This window comes from Pongo pygmaeus, chromosome 2 (assembly GCF_028885625.2).
Source record: "Pongo pygmaeus isolate AG05252 chromosome 2, NHGRI_mPonPyg2-v2.0_pri, whole genome shotgun sequence".
Taxonomy (NCBI): Eukaryota; Metazoa; Chordata; class Mammalia; order Primates; family Hominidae; genus Pongo; species Pongo pygmaeus.
This window is the reverse complement of record NC_085930.1, coordinates 156201205-156221041: the sequence shown is the minus strand read 5'-3', so window position 1 is coordinate 156221041 and position 19837 is coordinate 156201205. Positions and strand designations below refer to the sequence as shown.

Below are 19837 nucleotides of genomic sequence, written 5' to 3'. Positions count from 1 at the left end.
GTCTATATAACAATGGTCATATTTGTCTTTAATGTTTGTTGAGTTAATTAATTAATCAATTAATCCATTCAGGTGCAGTTAGCTGATAGGTAACAAGCCACAGCTGCAGAACCTGTAGGTTGAATAATGCACTCAATATATTTCACTCTTCACACTGATCCAGCAATGAGAATATGTAGAAGAGTTGTTATGCTTTCTTCTTATTTTTATTACTTAACATAGTGGGATTTGTATAGCATTCAGTGAATATAACAAACATATTTCACATCTATTTACGAATGTCCAGAACCTAAAGTTCACACTCTACCAAATGCATGCCTTTTAACAATTGAATTTAACATTGCTTCCATCTTGTAGGTACATTCTATCCCCGATTAGGAAAAATATGTATTATTATTCATATAAATAAAACATTAGGACGGTATTTTGTTTTCAAATTAAGAGAGAAAGGTAGGTTTTCTGTATTTTCCCTTGTTTAATAGTGTTTATTTCTGAAACAAGACTCTCAGAAAAAGAAAAATTTTAACAATGAGGTTTTACAGTATGAATTGTTAGTTAACTGCATTTATACCCAAGTCAATTAAGTAGACTACCCTTATTTAAATGTTTTTACAAATAAAATTCTATCTTTAAAAGTTTTTTTAAAAAATCTACAAGCAAGAGTAAGCCAAATCACTCCTCTCAGAACTGTATAAAAATTTAGAAAGCCTCTTGTCCAGGGCACTGAAGTTCACAAGTAAAAAAGCTAAGAGCCAAGGACATCAACTGAATTTACCAGATCAGAGAGTGAAATCATAACTGAAACATCACCAAAAATCACATAACCCATAACCCTGATGAAATATTGTCTAAATTGTACAAATCACCTATCTGAAGACAAACACACATAATGACATTAAAATTTGGCACTTCCATTTAATTATTGGTATAAATCTGTAAATATTTATTGATTTGAAAACCATAATAATATTAACTGAATTTTTTAATCTAGTGGATTTCCTGGGATTTTTTCCCAGCCAAAGTGTTATACCCATAGTCTGGAATATATCTTAGACCCATAAATTTCAGCCTGCTGTACCAAAAATAGCAGAGCCCTCAAGAAAGATTTATAGTATGTGAAAGAAGTGGTATATAAAATAGAAACACAGCACTGAAGTTACTGAATGCTGATTAACTGTTGCCCTCAATTCCAAATATTTTTCAATCTCATTAACACGTTTGAAATTTAAAATAAAAGTCTAGGTATTACAAGCCATAAAAATAGTTAACAATTGTTAAAGAAAAAAATTTGGACCCTGAACTTTTGCTTGTTTTTATTTATCCCAAATGAGGTTTATTTTCATTGTTCTTATATTTGTGCAGTTATCTCTTTTTTTCTAATACTCTTAACACACCAACTCCTGAGTGATTTTATTGATGCATGTTTATGAAATTTTATACATGTATTATTGTGACCAATTTTGTGACCAATTTAACTTTCTAAAATCACCTTCATAAAGATTTAAATACCACAAATATATTATACTTTATATAAGAATGAGCTTCCTTTTCACTCATATTTTATAAATTATTACACACTTCTGAGAAATAAACATATATGTGTTAAGTGTTTACCATGTAATTAATGGTTAAAAATAAATTACTAATTTAAGAATAAAATCATCACCAACATAATTCTGGATAAAAGACCATCTACAGTGATATGAAATTTCCAAAAGAAAATTAAAATTTAGTTCATTGATTTTTCTGTCCATTAAACACTAAACAGTTTGCCCTGTAAGTACTTTTCTGGATATTTGTACCTCCTATAAAATATAACTAAACAGCTTTTTATTCTGACCCTGTAGATACTGACAAATACATTTACATGCATACTTATAAAGATAATCTTATATTTTCAAGAACTGCTATTTACTGACAATATGTAGTGACATATGTAAGTTCTGTTTTTATACACAGTTTCTTCCAGGAGTTGTTTTTAATTCAGTTAGTTAATTTCAAGGAAATTAGTTATGACAAATGAGATAATATTCAAGTCATTGGAATTTGCAGAGCATTGTTATATGAAAATTATCTAAATTTGGGTGGGTTTTAAAGTTTAATTCTAATTTCTCTTTGTTCTTTTTCCAGCAAATTACTTTAGTATCACCTGTGGAATTCCGTTATGAATGACATTTTTTTTTTTTTTTCACTTTGCGAGGAAGAGCCCAAGAGAGAATTCACTTCACAATGACCCTGCTCTGCCCTGTATTTATTCGGCAATGATCCTCAGAAGAAGGATTTTGAAAATGCACTGGAACTAGAACCAAGAGCCAATGTGATTTTGAAGACTTCATTGCTGCCTAAAATTCTATTTTAAGCTACTTATTATAATTTTTTTAAAACAAAAGAAAAAAAAGGAAAGGTGCTTTTGCTGTTACAAATGAAAGGCTGTGTTCCTGATGCCGAATTTCACTGTTCATTTCTTTTGGCCTTGTCGGTATGGGGAGGGGTTGTTGTTTCCTATTTACTTAATAACAACAATAATAATATCAGATATTGGCTAAGGATCTGACCAAATGGAAGGGGTGATATGAACAAGATAAATCCAGCTTTAGGAAGAAAATACCCCCTCGGCTAACAGCCCCTTGTGCTGGAATCTACAAGGAAATTGTAGCAATGCCGTTCCCACAAGAACAAATATTGGCACTTCCACTAGGAATCCCCCAAACCAAGTGGAAAGTGCGGAGCTCATACCTACAAGAGTGGACCCAAGGGGCCGACCTGGAGGGAGGAGGGTGAGAACTTAGTAACAATGCCTTAAGAAACTAAATCACTGTTTCTTATTGCATTTTACCTTTTCCTTTCCCGCTGCCTCCTCCCAGAAGAAAAAAATATATATATATGTATCAGCTGCCAGCAGAATAGCTTGCGCTTTCTTTGCAACATTTCGTGCCTGATAATTAATGATGCCCACGCCGGGCGCCTGTGGCCTGGACTCCGGTTCCAGCCGCCCGCAGCCCCTGACGTCAGTGGCTGAGCTGCCTGCGTCAGGTCCCCAGCAGCCCCCGGGTGGCCTAGACTGGAGCTCCGGGGGCATGCAGGGAGGGAGTCCCGGGCAGGGTCGGATAAAACCTCAGAACTGGCGAAAGGGGCTTTCCTCGCACTCGCTCGAAAGTCCTGTCGCAGTTAGAACGGCAGCGTTTGCTGCTCCGGGGGACTCACAGGCACCTCAGACTGCGACAGAGTCTGGAGGCCCAAACCCGGTATAGGCTCCTGGGGTAAAACGGAGTTGAAAGTTCTAGAGAAAAGGGCCGGGGAGAAACAGGGCAAGTCTATGAACAGTGAGTGCTTCCTTCCCTCCACTCTTATATGGGTCAGCGTAATACTGTTTTCCACTGACTCCAAAAATGTGGACCTTAAACGAAATGGACCCACCGTTTCTACTTCAACTTGACACAACTTGAAAGCTGGGGATCCCGGAGAGTTTCTCATCCGTGAGCTGGTGCTGGTACCCGCCACTGACGGAAAATGAACTCGACCTCGCACTTAACTAACCACAGTCTTCCCTCTTTCCTTACTCTCCCACCCTCCTCCAATTTTTCCTTCTTTCTCCATTCTTCTCACCTTTTACAACCCTCCCACACTAGGGAGTTATCAAGATTATGGAAAGGTTTGATTTTCCAAGGGGGACCTTGGCCTCTATCGTCCAGAAAAGTGTGTTCAATCACCCGCAGTTGCCCATGTGCTAAGAGTCGGGGGACCCGAGTTTGGGAAGACATCGGCGCATGCTTGGCACTGAGTCTACAGAACTACGTCTGGAAAAAATCCTGCAGTTCTCATGGGCCCTATCCTCTCGGGATTTCTTCAACGTAGGCTGTTGGGGAATAATTTCTCTTCCCTAGAATCCTCAGAGTATCTTTTTTCCATGATAGTGGTTGCTTTTCTCGTTTAACTTTCCATCTTTTCATCTACAACCGGAGGACAGGGGGGAGTGGAGGCAGAGACTCCTTGAATAAAGATTTGAGACCACAACTGATTTTTGTGCGTTTTGTCTTGGAATAAATTCGGGTCCCAGGAACCGCGCCTGCATGGCTCCGCCAAAACCCGGCGGCAAAAAACAACACTCAGGTGCGGAAAATTGCCTCTGCCGCTGCGATCGGCACCCCAGGACAGCAGCTGAAGGGAGTCAGCCGTTGGAGGGCTTCGGAGCTCAGAGCTAGAACACAATTTCGCTTTGCCCTCCCGCTTTCACCAGAGAGTGGCTGGGAACTCGTGCAGGAGGGAATTGCTCCCCTTCTCCAGTTGAAAGCAGTTAGCAGGCTCTGTTACTGGGGGAAAGAGAATAAAAGCATTTTCTGGGAATGAGCTTTTAATACTTGGAACTTTAATGACAATGTAAGTAAAAGAACACTTTTCCCGAGCCAGTCAATAAATACCGCGTGAGCTGCCTCACCCGCCAAGCAAGTGGCCTCCCAGTCCTGGCCGCAGCGACGTCTCCAACTCCAGCCCCATCTGTGAGGCCGAAACGCTGCAGTTTCAGCCGCTGAGCGCCAGATCAGGGACTTAGTGGCCAGCCTGCCTTCCCTTTCTGAGCTCCAAAGTCTGGGAATAAGTCGAACCAAATTAAATCGAGAAGCATCTACTTTCAAAAGGCTTTAAAAACCTGTGACTATCCCCTTTCCATGTGCCTCACTGCCTGGCGGATATAAATTGTCACACTCTAGTATCTCCAGCGAGTAAAACAGAAACACACACACACACACACACATATATGAATCTCAGAAAAAGTATTGCCATAACTGACACTGTCTTCACAGCCTTGACTGGTGTTAGGATTTCTCAGAACGGAATTCATTAAAAGAAGGTGATTAACCCTATTTATAAGCATTGCCTCAAAGTGGCAACTTAAAGGATTTTTAGGAATTATTCAAAAAATGTTTCTGTTTTGTTGTTTTGCTTTGTTTTGTATGTTGGTTGTCGTTTTTATTGGGGGGGGTTTGTTTTGTTTTGCTTTTAAGGATCTAGGAATGTGTCTTTTACCCGGTGTCCTTAGCTGCCCTTTTCAGGGAGCAATTGGGCTGCCTGACACTTGATTAAGCCTCAGGACTTAGAAAGATCATTTCCTCGAACACTAATTTGAGCGAAATCTGGATTGAGAGTGTAGGTTTACACGCCCAGCTCGAATGTCTAATGTATCAAATCCTCGTTAACGAACTGCCCGCTCCGTGGCCGTGTCAGCCAAAGGTCAGCCCCTTGCAACAGGGCACCGTGGTTCAAAAGCCCTCTTCCAGGGCCCTACCTCCCCCTCCCACCCCAAAATCCATATTTTACATTTCAATAATAAAGCGCACGGAGCTCCAACTAGAAATGCTAAGGTTGTTTTTCTTTATTTACTTCTTTCTTCACATTAGTGACATGTAAACGACGTGACCTAAGGCAACTACTGAAAAATTAAGTTTATTTTTTCCAGTGGGAAGGAAGTGTAGTTAGCGGACAAGGTAATTGTCGAAGCATCCTCAAGAGGCACGTATATTTGAGAAGCTGTAACTCTAAGAACCTTAACTTAAAATAGTAATAATAACAATTTCACAGCATTCAAATGGAAACCGCCCAGTAAACTTTGTTGAAGACCTTAGTGATTAGAAACTGCTTAGGGAAAGGGACAATTCTCTTCCCCCGCTGCCCCTTTCCCCTTTTAGAGACCAGCAGAAAGCTTATTCTTAAAAGATGGCTTTGGTGTCCACAGGGCCAAGAAGATCCAGAAGAGTGGGCCTGCACTCTTTTCGCTCCCGCCTCACTGGGGAGCCCCGCGACATTCCTGACTACCCTGGAGTGTACGGCGTATAAACGTATACACCCAAGCGGCAGAGGCCGAACTAGCGCAGCAGTTCCAAATCAGCCCAACTTCTCGGCGCGCGCCTCAGGCCACGCGCGCGCACGCTGTCGCGGGCCGAGTCCGCTAGTAAGGTGGCGGGGCGGGGTAGGGGAGGAACGCGACTTACCAGGTCTGGGATCTAGATTTCGGGCAAAGTTGGTAGCTGAGAGGCCAGCAGACAGATTCAGTCATACCGGAGACGGGCAATTTGGGGAGGGCTACGGCGCGAGTGGAGGGAAAGGAAAGCACCAGTACGGTTTGGGTGTCCCCCTTCCCTTGGTCCATGCCCGCACTCCCGCTGCCGCCTCCACATACTAAGCTCGGCCTGGCCGGGTGAGGACCCAGAGCCCGCCTCGCCGCCATCCAGCCAGAGCCTCCGGCGCTCCCGGGCTCTGGCGCCGACCCCAGGGACGCCTAGGGGCGGGGAAGGGATGTCCCCACTCTCCAGCCCAGGAGAGGGTAACAGTGTTGCCGGCACGGACGCTAGCTGCCAAGCTGAACAGCCGGACAAGTCCGCTGCGCCGGGCCGCTGGCTTGCAGACCCCGACCCGCTCCCGCCCCAGCCCCTCCCTTCCTCAAGCCCCTCGCCAAATGAAAAGGGTTCTTTGGGCCTTGGCCTTTTGGGGAAGACGCGGGAACCCACGCTGAGTTTGAGTTTTCTGTTCAGAGCGAGGCCCACACAGGTCATCGTTAGCTTGGAGTCCTTAGAGTCTAGATAGCCCACTCCCCACAATACTCAAACACAAAGGGACCCAAATCACGAATGGGTTTCTTCTGGAGTGGTCCCTGTGGCGGGGGTTTGGAGGAACGAGGGTTTCTGCGCCCCTAACAAGACACTGGGAGCCCTGGCTTCCGGGACCTAGGACAGAAGAACTCGAGACCTCATGCCCCGGCCACTTTCTTCCTAGTCATGAGTAGTGAGGGGTGAGTGGCTTCTGCCAGGCCTCTGTGGGCCTAGCACTCGGTGGCAGTGGGTGAGGGTCGTTGAGTCCGGCAAAGAAACATGGAGCAGACGCTCTTCAGCCATCCTTGCGTTATTGAGCTCGGAGACTCGGGAGTTTGGGTAGGAAAAAAGGCACTGTCCTGGCAGGAACATTTCCAAAGCCTCCCTCCCTGCGTCCTCAGGTTCCACGCTGAAGGCTTGCGGAGTGGTAGTTGTCAGGTGAAATGATACTGTGGTCCCCGCATTCCAGAACTGGCACAGATGGAACTGGCCCTAGGATAGACTGCAGTGTGAGCCCGGCACTGACCTAGGCATCCTGTTCCCAGTGAGGGAAATGAAATGATAAGCTCCACAAAGTGGGTCTACCTGTTCGGTTGAAAGTAAAAATGTAGAGTAGGATTGGAATCTGTCGGCAACCACTTCTGATGTTATGGGACCCAGGATTCTTACTAAAACACCCAAAGGCTGTAGATGTTAGTCGGTCAGAGGTTGGAGTGACCCAGGGACCCTCTGTTGCCCCTCCCCTTTGTTTACAAGCGTTGGCCACTCCACCTAGACGGATTATACGCTCACTCTGGAAATGTCAGCGCATTGGCCACAAAATACCATGCAGATCCCCAAGGACGTCACTAGAGAGGAAAGCAATAATCCAGCGACTGAACCCAGGTGTCTCTCACCAAACCCTACCCTTTCTGGTCTGTAGGCCAGGGCAGTTCCTCCGCCAGTCCCGATGTTTGCGCTACCTAAGCACGTTTGGATTTAACAGGACCATTTCAACTCCAAGACAGGCAAGCTGACTGGTATTACTTGGAAAGGGTCAAGTGGAAACCCTAGAACAGTCGTTCAAGCAAATGGCTCCTAGTATCTCAAATGGGGCGGTGGGAGGCTGGGGAAATGCCAGAGAGCAAGAGGAACGAGGAGAAAAGAGTGGGAGAGAGAGGCGGAAAGACAAAGACAAGCCGGCACCCAGACTTGTATCTGGGCAAGGGATGAGGGAAGGGCCTAGGGAACCTCCCCCAAGCCGCTGCCCGGTCACCTGGGGCCTGAGCTCTGACTAGGGGTAGGCTAAGTCTTCTCCGAGGGGCTAGGGATATGAGAACAGCCGGGGCGGCAGCTAGGGCTTGGGAGAGGATAAGAGAAGAAGGCCTCCTTGGTGGGCCCGGTGTAAACTGGAAGCCCAGCCACCCAATGCACTGGGGTGTGGCCGGCTGGGGCTCGAGCACCATGCAGCCCCCGGCCCTCGGCGAAGGAGAGGCCCTGACAGGCCCGCTCAACTCGCCGTTCCAATGGCAGCAGCCCCAGGTTGCTCTAGCTTCTGCTGTCGGCTCCACATTGTGAACTCACTTAAACCAGCGCGGTTTGAAAACAAACACGTGCAGCTACCCCGCCGCACTATTTTGGGAGCCTAGCCAGCGACTTTCACAGGCCAGAGCCTCTGCTTGGTTCTCCCTCTAGCCCGCGAGGGCGGGGGAGTCTCATGCATATTCATCAGCACGTGGAACCTCGGGCCACAGGCCGCGCATGCGCACATCTCGCCCTGCCCGGCCAGAGCCTGCCGCGAAGATTTGGAAAGCGCCCCGCCGGGCTGCGGGGTGGCGGGAGGGTCCCTCAAACGCTGACGACCCAGCCTTCGGTGGAGGTGTTGTGGGGAAGTCTCGCTGTTGCACCCGCTACACCTACCTCCGAAGACTGTTTCCATGCTTTCAATAAATCCACCAATGCAAAAATTTCCCTTTAGGCACTCCATCCCACCCCTGTCCTTTCTCCACAACTTTCAGTTTTCTTAGTCAGATGCTAGGATTTTCCCGGATGAACGGAAAATGTTTAAAAAGGAATCGCGATGCGAGCTTCTCTCACCGTTTGTGTTCCCGTTTACGATAAATTCATGGACATTGTTACACAAAAGAAAGACGTAAAATAACAATTTTTTAAAGTTTGCTAAGGTCGGACGGCTTGGGTTTGCTTGCTATTGTTGTTTTTAAAGATGTGATTCCAATATGTTTATACCCACGCTCAATAGTTGATTCTTGTGTGTGCTATAGGTGAAAATGTCACTGTGTAACTTTCACAACCGGTGGATTTTCCTGGATATGCTTACAGAGATGTCTCACAACCATCAGAGGCAGCCAAAGTATTGTGGACAGTTGACACAATGTCAGTCTGTGGCATCTTCACTGCCAAATGATATTTCCACTCTAGATAGCTAAACCCGATTTTTTAAAAACTCACCTTTAGTATATAACATCAGTTGGAAAGTTCACACTTTTAGTTCTTCACTCTAAAGTGGATATCAACTTTAGTAACTGAAGACAGATCCCAGCTTCCACAGTAAAAATAGCCTCTGGTTTGGCCTGATGTGTTTCCTCTTGCTAAGGAAGAGACTCTGGAGCAAACCAGCCTTGCATAGATTTAAGGAGAACATTATTCATATTTTGCACCTATTACACCATTATATTTGCAATAAACTTTAAGGAAAAGGATTGAATGTGACATAAGAGGTTAACACTTTTTGTATTTCTTGCCCCAAAATAGTGCTTATCATTTTTAAAAAATTGCTGTATGCTTACCCATAATAATCTTACTTTCTATATCTAACTAGTTTAAATGGTACATATTACAGAGGACGGACAGGGTGGTTAAAAGCTGAAAGAGAGACTATCGTGGGTAACTTGTACCTTTAGCGGCTTGATGGCACAGACAAGATCAATCTTTCCATTGCCAACACTATTTTCAATAATTCTAAAACAGTTGATATCAACTGTGACTATATTTATGAAAATGCTTTTCCCCCCAAATATGAATACATAATTCTAAGAACTACACTTGATGCTACAAAGAAGCCAGAACTCTGTACCTAGAGAGGAGATAAATTTGTAATTGGTATTATAAGTTGGAAAAAGAAAAGAAATGTAAGTTGGGAATGTGTAAGAGCTGATGTCTTTATATCTAGTCCACAGCCAAGGGCACAAGTGCCTTTATTTTGGGTGTGCCAGACCACCTGCAGTAACTCCTCATAACATCTTAAACTAAATCTTCTCTTTAAGGTCTAGGGCCTTCTCCAACTCACTTCCTGAAAAGCAGTATGCTCAGGTAACAACTCCAACAGCACTGACTCACAGGGGGTCCTAGACACTGATTTAATGTTGGCCTCAAAAAGAAAACTTCTGGAAGCTTTTGGGGCTAGGTGAGGTACTTGAGGGTATAATTCTCTGGCCAGCCCTTTAAAAGTTCTGAGAAAACTTCACAATAAAAGCATCTAAATGCCAGGCCCATCAGCAAAGAAGGTTAGTGCTACTTTCATTGTCAGAAAAAAAAAAAAAAAAAAAAAAAGAAAGAAAGAAAAAAAAAGATAAGCAGATGGGGCAATTGAAAGGTTACATCTTTCTTTTGGAGGTGGTTTGCTTTTTAAAGGTTAACTTGAATGCTTGACTTTAAAAAATCAAAATCATCAGCTGCAAACGCTTAAAGCAGTTGGGGGTAGCTTTTGAAGAAGAAAACAAAGGATCTGAAATGTTTGAAAATTACTTAGCCCCCATATAAATGGTGCTTGTATATTTATATGCTTGCTCTACAAATGCACACACACACATACCACAACTCATTTCTCTTCATTTCTCAAATATGATTGCTTGTACTCAGGCATTTTCTGTTGACACAACATAACTTTTTAACAACTTGTTAGCTGTTCTAATCATTTGATAGTATTCAGAATACAATGCAATTGCAAAATGAACCAGGACAGCATTCTGCCTAATTCAGAATCTAAAGCTACACACAGGAAACAGCCATTTGCAGCATTTTCAGCTCCTGCTAAAGAGATCCTAACAATATATTTTGCTGTTCACATTTGTGTATTTCAAAACCTAATAGCCCATGAAAAAAAGTATGAAGAATACATCTCAAGAAGCAGATATTAAAGGTACCAGCAAAATAATAGACTATATTTAAGTTTGAAGCATTATTTTAGGCCACCTACATCATTAATGACTTTTTCTTTGTGATAGGTGTTGGAAAAGAGAATGCACAGGAGGGTTGGCTTAAATGTTGGCTTCTATTACATTTATTTGCTGTGAGTAAGATTATTCACAAATGCAAACACACTACTCTTCAAATGTTTTCTTAAAAATTATTTGGTCTTCAAAGTCTAAATAGATATTTGAAATATGGGGTCATTTTGAAGTAAACATTTACCCCTAAAATTTATCTTTAAAATATCCTACTTAAATCATATGTCATAGTGTGATATTTAATTATTACACTTGATATTAAAGCAAAAGGGGCATCAGGTACATAACAAAAATTAGACACTTATAATTCCTAATTTGAGGTAAACTACATTCAGGAATAGGAATGTTCAAAGAAAAGATGAACTCATCATTTACTATCTTCTTAAATGCACTAGCAAAATTACAAAAGTACCACTATTATCATGTTTATCATTATCACACTCATATCAGGTTATCAGACAACCTGATCTCAATGACAGTAGGAAGGATTATTAATTGCAGTGTTATCTTTTCTAGAGAGAAGAGATGTCTTTATTCCTCTATTTTTAACTAATGTCTGGACTAATGTCTGGAGTCACTTCAAATGCAACTCTGTTAATCAATTTCAAACTTCCAAACCAATTGGGGCTAGCTTTTCTTTGCAAATTTTTGGAGCTAGCAGCAATTCCTGCTTAGGTATTCAACTTCCATAAATCTCACTAAACCTTGCAAGGTGGCGCTCTTTTCATGAAAAAGCCAATATTATTGTTATAATCAGAATAACATTTTTTAAAAAGTTAAACACCACCCTCCCCAGTGTTTGATGTGCTACAGTAAGTGCAGCAAAGTCCTTCCTCAGCAAATAAGATTTTGTTGACTAACAGTGACAAATATAAATAGCAAGAGATGAAAAGACAAGTCAACAAAGGATTCTTAAAGAAAATTGAATATTTTTATCTTGTAATTGGCCAATGGTATAATCTGAAAAATTAATTTCACTTTAAAATAGATGTATCTTAAGGGGTTATTATACTTTTTGGGGTTTTTCCTCTTGTTTTCTTTCTCAGAGTCAAATATGGCCTGTGGCTTCCTGAACACATATAGTATATTAAAGAATCAGGTCCATGGCCCTCCTTGCCCAGTGAGGTCAGTTTCTGCCGCCTGCTCTGCACCTCCACACCCTAGCAACTACAGCCAAGGGCCTGATTTGTGATCTCCGGCTACGCTGTCTGCCTAATGGGGCGATCATGCAAGCTACAACCAGAGACAAAGAAGCCTGCGTTCCTACCAGCGCAGCTAACTTCATGGAAGCAGCATAGCTTGCAAATCTATCAAACTAAACTGCAAGAAAGACAATCTGATTTAGAGAAAAGGCGTTCTGCTACAGTCATTAAGCACAAGTAATTTAGATTTTTTATATTGTCTCATTTACAAATTTACTGTATCAACGCCAACCAATGGAACGAATTTCTTAAGTAAATGAGAAATAAATAAAAGAGATAGAAAGATAATCAAATTACTTAAAATAATCCTCTTCCCTAGATGTATTTTTGAGAGAACTAATAACAGTGGCAAAATCATAGGAATAATAACATATCATAGGAAGTAATTAATTTAAATTAGCATCATGTTTGAAGAATATAAGTGAAACTCTTTATGGACATTTACTTTTGTACAAAGAAGGAAGGCCTGGAAAAGCATGCATCGACATCCTGAAAATTAGTTATGGTCATAAATGGTTTAATTGAAGACAGCAATTTAAAATATGATATTGTAAATCTGCAACTCAGTTTCAGCCCGGGGAATTTAATCTAGGGGGCAGCGGAACCCTCGGCTGCAAGTTCATTTGCAATGTTGCAGAGCGAGCCCCTGAGCTTCTGACAATTCGTCTACATTAATATTGATGTCGCCTGTGCAATCTATTTCTGTTATTTTTATGGTTGTTATTCTACATCTGCAAAGGTCATTTAAATTATACTGCGGCCGAAAATTTGTTTCATAAATTTTGATATAAATACTAATTACACTCTCTCGGAGAGCCAGCAGGGTAGTATTCATTTATCACGTTTATACGACCTGCAGTGACAGAAAGGGAAGGCAAGGGAGACTGGAGAGCTTTTCTGGAGACCCTTTAAGACTGGCAGAAGAGGCAGCAGGTTGCTGGTGGGTGAAGAAGAAATTCCTACCACAATCACTGAGATTTAAGAATCTTTAATAAGGTACGAAAGGTTACCAAACAGTTCTGGAAACTAAAGTGTACATACGAGTTCTTCTAGCCATAAATATTGAAGAGCTGTAACATGGATAAACCGGCCCTTTACATGCGGATAAATATGGAAACTAGGAATTATATACATTATGTGGTTGTATCTTTTGCCAAAAGTAACGGACAGTTATAGTTTATATCTTTTTTAATATCACTTTACATAAACAAATGGAACAGTTTGACACGCAGATCCAGGCTCGTACTATACGAATTCTTGACAGGACGTGAAACAACATTTTACTGCACTAAAGTACTTAGACTTTGGGACGAAATGTTTGCACTTTATACAAAAAAAGCACATTAATACCAATAATATTGGGTTAGGTCGACGTGGAGACTGTAATCGTACAAAGTAATTCACATTTTGGTACACATTTACTAGAACATTCTTGCCATTCAGTACAAACAGTTGGCTTTCGGCCGCCCACCCCTCCCCCTCCCCCCACCCATCCGGCCCCTCCCCCCTCCCCCAATGCAAAGACCACAACGCCACAATCCCACCCACCCGCTCCAACCGAGATATAACTATTTACAGAATTCAACAGTACAGTTTTAAGCTAATAATTCTGTATTTACAAGAAAACAAAGAAAAAAAGAAGCCGAAACCCCAGAGAGCCCGTACCGATCCGACAAGAAACTGGCCCTCGGGGTTGGCGGCATTTGGTCAGGTGGCCTCCTCCCCCTCGACCCCCTACCGCACCTTGGGTACCAAGCCTTTGCCAAAAAAAGAAAAATAATGAAAGCGAAAGGAAATTTTTAAAAGGTTGATGCTTCCTCTCTTACTCGTCCTGGGTCTATTGGCAGATTTTTAAAAAAAGGATTGCGGGGTCTGTGTGGGGGGTTGTTTTGATTCGCAGGGTTCTTTCAGTAATGTTGTGTATACGTGTGTGATCAGTCTCTTAAATAGGGTTTTGTTCGATGTTTTGTTTGATTTTAAACGTACCATTCGTTAAAATTGGAAGAGAGCGCGCTGTGGCCGGCTGTGTGGTGGACTGCGGAGGAGGAGGGCGATAAGGAGCTGGTGGTTGGGTTGTCTGTGGAGGGAGACACGATGGTGGGAGGCGTGGAGGATTCGTAGCCGGAGCTGGCGGCCGGCGAAGGCTGCGAGCCCTGCGAGGAGGATTCGTGGACCTGCAGGAATAAAGTCGCATTTTTACGGACATAAAGAGCCAGTGCGGCGGCCGCCTAGAGGGCCGAAGGCCGCGAGTGCCCTTCCTCCTGGACCCCTTGGAGCCCCCTGAACACAGGCGAGGCCCGATCAGCGGGACTTTGGGCTTGGTTTCCCTGCACAGGCCTGCAGAAACCGTGCTCCTGGGAAAGTCAGGGTCCCCAAGACTCACAAAAGAAAAATAGGTCTGGGAAGAGGGAGCCTGGATTTGAGGCCAGAGACTGCACTTTCTTTCCCTGAACTTCGCTTGCCCATGTTTAGGTGAACCAGAGCTCAGGCCTGGGCGCAGGAGTCCAACTCTTGCGTCTCACTGGCAGCTGCAAGGGCAGCAGTTTCCGCAGCGTCAACCCCCTGCAAAAGCCCTAGCTCTGGGCCAAATTCAGTGGCGGTCTTTGCTCATACTCGCCTCTTTTAACTTTTATTATTAAACCAAGAATTTAAAACGGCCTTGGACACTCCCATCCCCTTTTCCAGGTCCCGCCCTACCCTCTCTGCCCAGCTCCACTGAGTGGAACCTTTGCCTTCCCGCTTCCTCTGGCTCCCGCCACCGCCTGGCTGCCACTCGCCGCCCGACCCCAAGCCGAGAGCCAAGACAGCTCCTGCCTCAAAGGGGGCGACGAGAGCGCGGCGATTACCTTCATGTGTTTGCGCAGCGAACTGGGATGCGTGTAGGACTTGTCGCACATCTTGCAAAGATAGGGCTTGTCGCTCGTGTGCACGTGCATGTGCTTCTTGCGGTCGCTGCTGTTAGCGAAGCGCCGGTCACAGCCCTCAAACTCGCACTTGAAGGGCTTCTCCCCTGGTGCCAAAGTAGAATGAGAGGGGTCTAATTAGAAAAAAATACCGCGGCCGTTTTTCAAAAACTAAACAAATGGAAAAAAATTAAAAAGCCAGCAGCCCAAGATTAGCACTTTGCAAGCTTAAAAACCCGGAACGTCAATAAATTCTTACATCTGCAGTGGAATTATAAATATCTTAACTCTATTGTAATCCCTAATACAATTGGATCTACATTTTATTTTTACGTTTAAAAAAATTAATAGTAGGAGGAGTCGGTTTTTAGCATCAGATCTGGAAACTCGTATTACCCAGAGCTACACACGATTTCGGATTGCTTCCACCCGGCTCCCGGTTTCTAGTTTTCACGTTTGCGGCTTATTCTCCTGCCCTATTGCTTTTCTCTCCTCCCCCTGCCCCCTCCCCGACGCTCCGCATCCCCTCGTCGCCTCCTCCAACCCACCCCACTCCCTACACACATTCACATTTTATAGCTTAATCTGGGCCGGAGAGAACTCAACGCCGTAAATTCTTCCCTGACTCGGGCGTTAAACCCGAAGTCCCAAGCATGGTTCTCAGATCTCACCCGGGAAAATCAGAATAGGAAAGGAGACCCAATTCCCGGCCTCTTGGGGGCAGGGGGCCCAGAATGTTTTGCCTGATGCCAGGCTACAACCCTGAGCTCGCGGGAACTTTTTTTTTTTTTTTTTTTAACTGTTCCGGACCTGTGTCTTGATTATTTTTAAAGGCCAAAGAGGGGAATCCGGTGTTTTGAAAACACCCTCATGGAGTCTAATAGACAACAAGTTCTTCCTTGGCTTCCTCGGACTTTCTCCACCCCTCAAACCCACTCTTAAAACCAGTCACTACTAAAACTGAACTCTTCAAAAATGCATAAAGCTCCAAAAGCCTCCTCAATCCCAAATTATTTCCTTTCCCCACTCTGTCTCAATTCTTTCTGTCTCTATTTGTTTCTTTCTACGCCCTTAACCCGGCCTCCTCAATTTCCTCAGCTCTTTCCTTTGGCAAAGTCCTCAGTGAAGTGCACGGAGAGAGATGTTGGCAGCAACCAAGCGTTTAGATTTGTCTGCAGCCTGAGCAGCTGGTGCCTCCGCGGCTGCCCGGAGCCAGCCACTTTCCCCGGCTTCGAAAGCACCAAGGTCTCCGCCAAACTAGGTTTGGCTTCCTGTTCTCCGACCTTTTTTGTTTCTCATTTAAACAATCTATATCCCCAGCTACTCCTCGTCCGCCCTCTGTGTGTGTGTGTGTGTGTGTGTGTGTGTGTGTGTGTGTGTTTTCCATAATTTCAAGCCAGAAACTAAAAATCAGCGCACACTTTCCCTGCCTGCCGGAACCTGACGCCCGGGATCCCACCGAGGCTGCGTTTGTGCGACCTGGCCGCTGACTTTCGGTTTCGGTCCCAGGCCCAAGTGGGAATGGGTAGGGGTCCTACAGCTGTTTCCGTACCTGTGTGCGTCCTTTTGTGGATCTTTAAGTTCTCGGAGCGCGCGAAGACCTTGCCACAGCCAGGGAAGGGGCAGGGAAAGGGCTTCTCGCCTGTGTGCACGCGGATGTGGTTAACCAGTTTATATTTGGCTTTGAAGGGCTTGCCCTCGCGCGGACACTCCTCCCAGAAGCAGATGTGATTACTCTGCTCCGGGCCACCTACGTGCTCCACGGTGACGTGCGTGACTAGCTCGTGCATGGTGCTGAAAGTTTTGTTGCACGACTTTTTGGGGTTGGCCAGCTGCTCGGGCTCGATCCACTTGCAGATGAGCTCTTGCTTGATGGGTTGGCGCATGTAGCGGAAGAAGGCGCCGGCGCCGTGATGCGCGGCCATGTTCACGTTCATGGGCCCGTAGCCGTGCAGCTGCGGCGCAGCATAGTGCTCGGAACGCGGGCTGGTCACCTGGCCGTACTGCTCCGGTCGCGGGTACATGTCCCCCGAGAAGCCGAGCCTCATCTGCCCGTTGACCACGTTAGGCGACGCGTGGCCGGCAGCCTGCTCGTGCAGCCCGGGGAAGAGGAGGTGGCCCGCGGCATCCGTGTGGCCGTGTGGGCCCCCGAAGCTCCCGGCCGATGCAGCAAAGAGGCTGTGCTGTGCGCTGGCTGCCGCCGCCGCGTCGCCAAAACCCCGGTTGCGGAACAGAAAGTCCCGCGTGGAGTTGAAGGCTGCGCTGGAATAGGAGCCGACGTGGCCCGGGTGATGGTGATGGCCCAGGGCCGCAGCAGCCGCGTAGCCTGGCGCCTGCGACGTGAAGGCCGTCTGGCCGGCCGAAGCCAGCTCGTGCGAACTGGGGTTGAGCTTGAAGGCGCCCATGCCGTCGGCGAACGGATTGATGCCCAGGCCCACGTCTCGTTCGGCCACGTCGCCCGCGGAGTGGTGGCGGGACGCGCCAAAGGTGGTCACGCCGATCGCTGGGTACTGGGGGCCGGCGTCCAGGAGCATCGTGGCTGCTCGGGGCGAGCCCCGGCCTCCCCCGCCCCCCCCACCCTCGCCAGCCGAGGAGGGAAAATCGGGAGGAGGAGGAGGAGGAACAAGAGGAGGAGGAAGAGGAGGAAGAAGAGGAGGAGGGAGGGGGAGTCGACCCACCTCGCGAAGTCCTAGCCTGCAGGCAACGCCGCGGCGCGCCCGGGCGCTGGCCGGGCCAAACGCAAAGTAGCCGGACGGCTGCGGGCCGCGAGTAAGGCAGGCTCCAGCGCCCGCCAGGCAGATCCTGCCGGCCCGGCTCGCACTTTCTCGCCGCTCAGTCTCTGCGGAGAGGGCCGCGCGTCAAGGCTGCCCGGGGAAAGGCATGGAGCATCTCAGCCCCCCAAAAAAACTTCCTCCTGGATTTGTAGCATAGAGGAATGTGAGCGCCAGAGCCGCGACTGCTTCGCCCTCTCTCCGCCTCGCGCAGCGCGCCCCTCCTCACTTCTCCACTAGCCCCTCGCCCTTTCTTTTCTCTCTCTCTCCTTTCTCTCACGCTCGCCTCCTCGCTCCTTCACTCTCCGTTTTTCCCTCTCTGCTTTTTGCAAAAAAAAAAAAAAAAAAAAAAAAAAAAAAAAAAAAAAAAAAAGTGGGTGGGGGGAGAAGAAAGAAAGAAAAAGCCAAAGAAAAGGCGCAAATCATGCACAATATTGTCTTTTGCGGTTTATCTTCCTGGGGAGAAACTTTCACCTCCTCAGCCGGGCGGTGAGCGCGAGACTGATAGCAGCAATCATTCCTGCAGATAAATGAATTGAAAGGACGACACCGTCCCCCCCTTGATGAATGGGAGCAGGGGGGAGGTGTCACGTGCTGCCGACGCTGGCGCCCATTGGTGCATCCGCACTCCCCCCGCCAGCAGCCGCCGCGCCAACGGAGGGCTCGCCGAGGCGCCGCGGCGCAGCTCATTGGCCCGCCCGCCTCATCAATCCCAGGTATTGTAAAGCGCTTGACATCCCCTTTTGACAAACCAGGGCTACCAGGAGTAGCAACTTTTTTTTTTAGCCAAATTTTTTCCCTCTTCTCACGGAAAATTTTTTTCTTTTTTCTTTATTTCTTTTCTTTTCTTTTTTTTTTTTTTTTTTTGCCACAATTCCTTTTCCTTCTCACAGTCATATGCATTCCTCTTCCTCCCTTGCCCCCCCGCACCCCGGCGCGGCCCTTCCCGAAACCAACTCTTCGCTGAGCGATTAGAGACTTCGGACGTCTCCGGGTGCAGGAGGCGGGGATGGGGCTGGTAAACACAGCAAAGGCACTTCCAGAATGTCCCGATTCAGCAACTTTCTTTTCTTTCTTCCCCATTCCTCCCTCCCTTCAAGGGCAGCAAAAGAGGCTTTTGTTATTTGCTTCTTTTGAAGTTTGTTTCCCTCTTGCTTGGACCCCCTCCTGTTTATAATTTAAGATCTTGGGAGCACACGGGCACTATGCTCTCTTTACAAAAAATGTAATTTCTCAGTGTAACCGGTAGCGTCTGTATCTCTCACTTTTATCTAATCAGACTTCCTGCACCACCGCACCCCCCCCCCCAAAACACACACACACACACACTCACACACACAGGTGGATGAAAGCGCTTAAGTTCCCAGGTTATTGAGGTTTGAATTTTTTAATGGCGAATTTGAAACGTTGTTGCCAGTTTCCTTTACTTTTTCCCTCTCTTGCGTTATTTTTCTCTTTTCTGCCTTTCTGTTGTCTCCTTCGGCTGCCCCCGCTAACCCTGTCTCTCCTCACTCCTGTTCCCTACTTGGGCCCCTTTCATTCAGGTAAAACTGTAAATTTCCCAATGCGCCATTGTTCCCTTGGGCTGCCCAAAGCTCCCTAGAGATCTCCGAATAGTTTTTTGGTATTTAAATCCTCAATAGATAGGACCAATGTAAATTTTGTGACATTCAAACCTTTTCTAGTTCACAAATCAGTCACCCTTGTCACAGTTATTGAAATTCCGCAACTCGCCACACCAGGACGGTGGAAAAAGCGGGCGCGGTCTTTGTTGCCGACCAGGCTTTTGATCGCCAGAGAAAATTTACTTACCTTCAGATGAGTGAGCAGAAAAAGAAATAACACTCCCTTTGATTTAGTTAGGAAAATGCAGACATTTGGATTCAGTGCAAACATACAACACTCGCTTGTTTTCGCGATGCGGCCCTCGATTAACCTGTCTTTGCCTAGCGCAAAGTCTATTCAACAACTGCGCGTAGTTTCTTTTTGTCCCTTCCACAAAGAGCCATTGACTATATATTAAAATGATTGTTGAAAGGTAGGGGAGTATGGTACTTAAAAGCAGGAAAAAAAAAATCCCTGTGACTCAATCAATTAAGCCGAGCAACATTTATGCATTTCAAAAAATGCACGCGGATGCGGGGGGTTGTGGGG

The 19837-nt window shown here is 45.9% G+C and overlaps 1 protein-coding gene across 1 annotated transcript; it reads right to left on the bottom strand.

Annotated features, from left to right (window-relative positions):
• Positions 1 to 12981: 12981 nt before the first annotated feature.
• ZIC1 (Zic family member 1) lies at positions 12982 to 17989 on the bottom strand. Its single transcript, XM_054482938.2, has 3 exons — positions 16465 to 17989; positions 14856 to 15019; positions 12982 to 14183 (listed from the first exon to the last, which is right to left on the bottom strand). Exons 1-3 carry the CDS (start codon positions 17444 to 17446, stop codon positions 13986 to 13988), a joined length of 1344 nt encoding a protein of 447 aa, XP_054338913.1. The 5' UTR covers positions 17447 to 17989; the 3' UTR covers positions 12982 to 13985.
• Between the last annotated feature and the right edge of the window lie 1848 nt (positions 17990 to 19837).

Bases quoted from the DNA above. Each gene is read 5' to 3' on its own strand.
- ZIC1 (XM_054482938.2), bottom strand. From the start codon at position 17,446: ATGCTCCTGGACGCCGGCCCCCAGTACCCAGCGATCGGCGTGACCACC. The intron at 15,020-16,464 runs GTACGGAAACAG...CTTTGGCACCAG, and splicing joins CCACAAAAGGACGCACACAG to GGGAGAAGCCCTTCAAGTGC. The intron at 14,184-14,855 runs GTAATCGCCGCG...TTATTCCTGCAG, and splicing joins CGCTGCGCAAACACATGAAG to GTCCACGAATCCTCCTCGCA.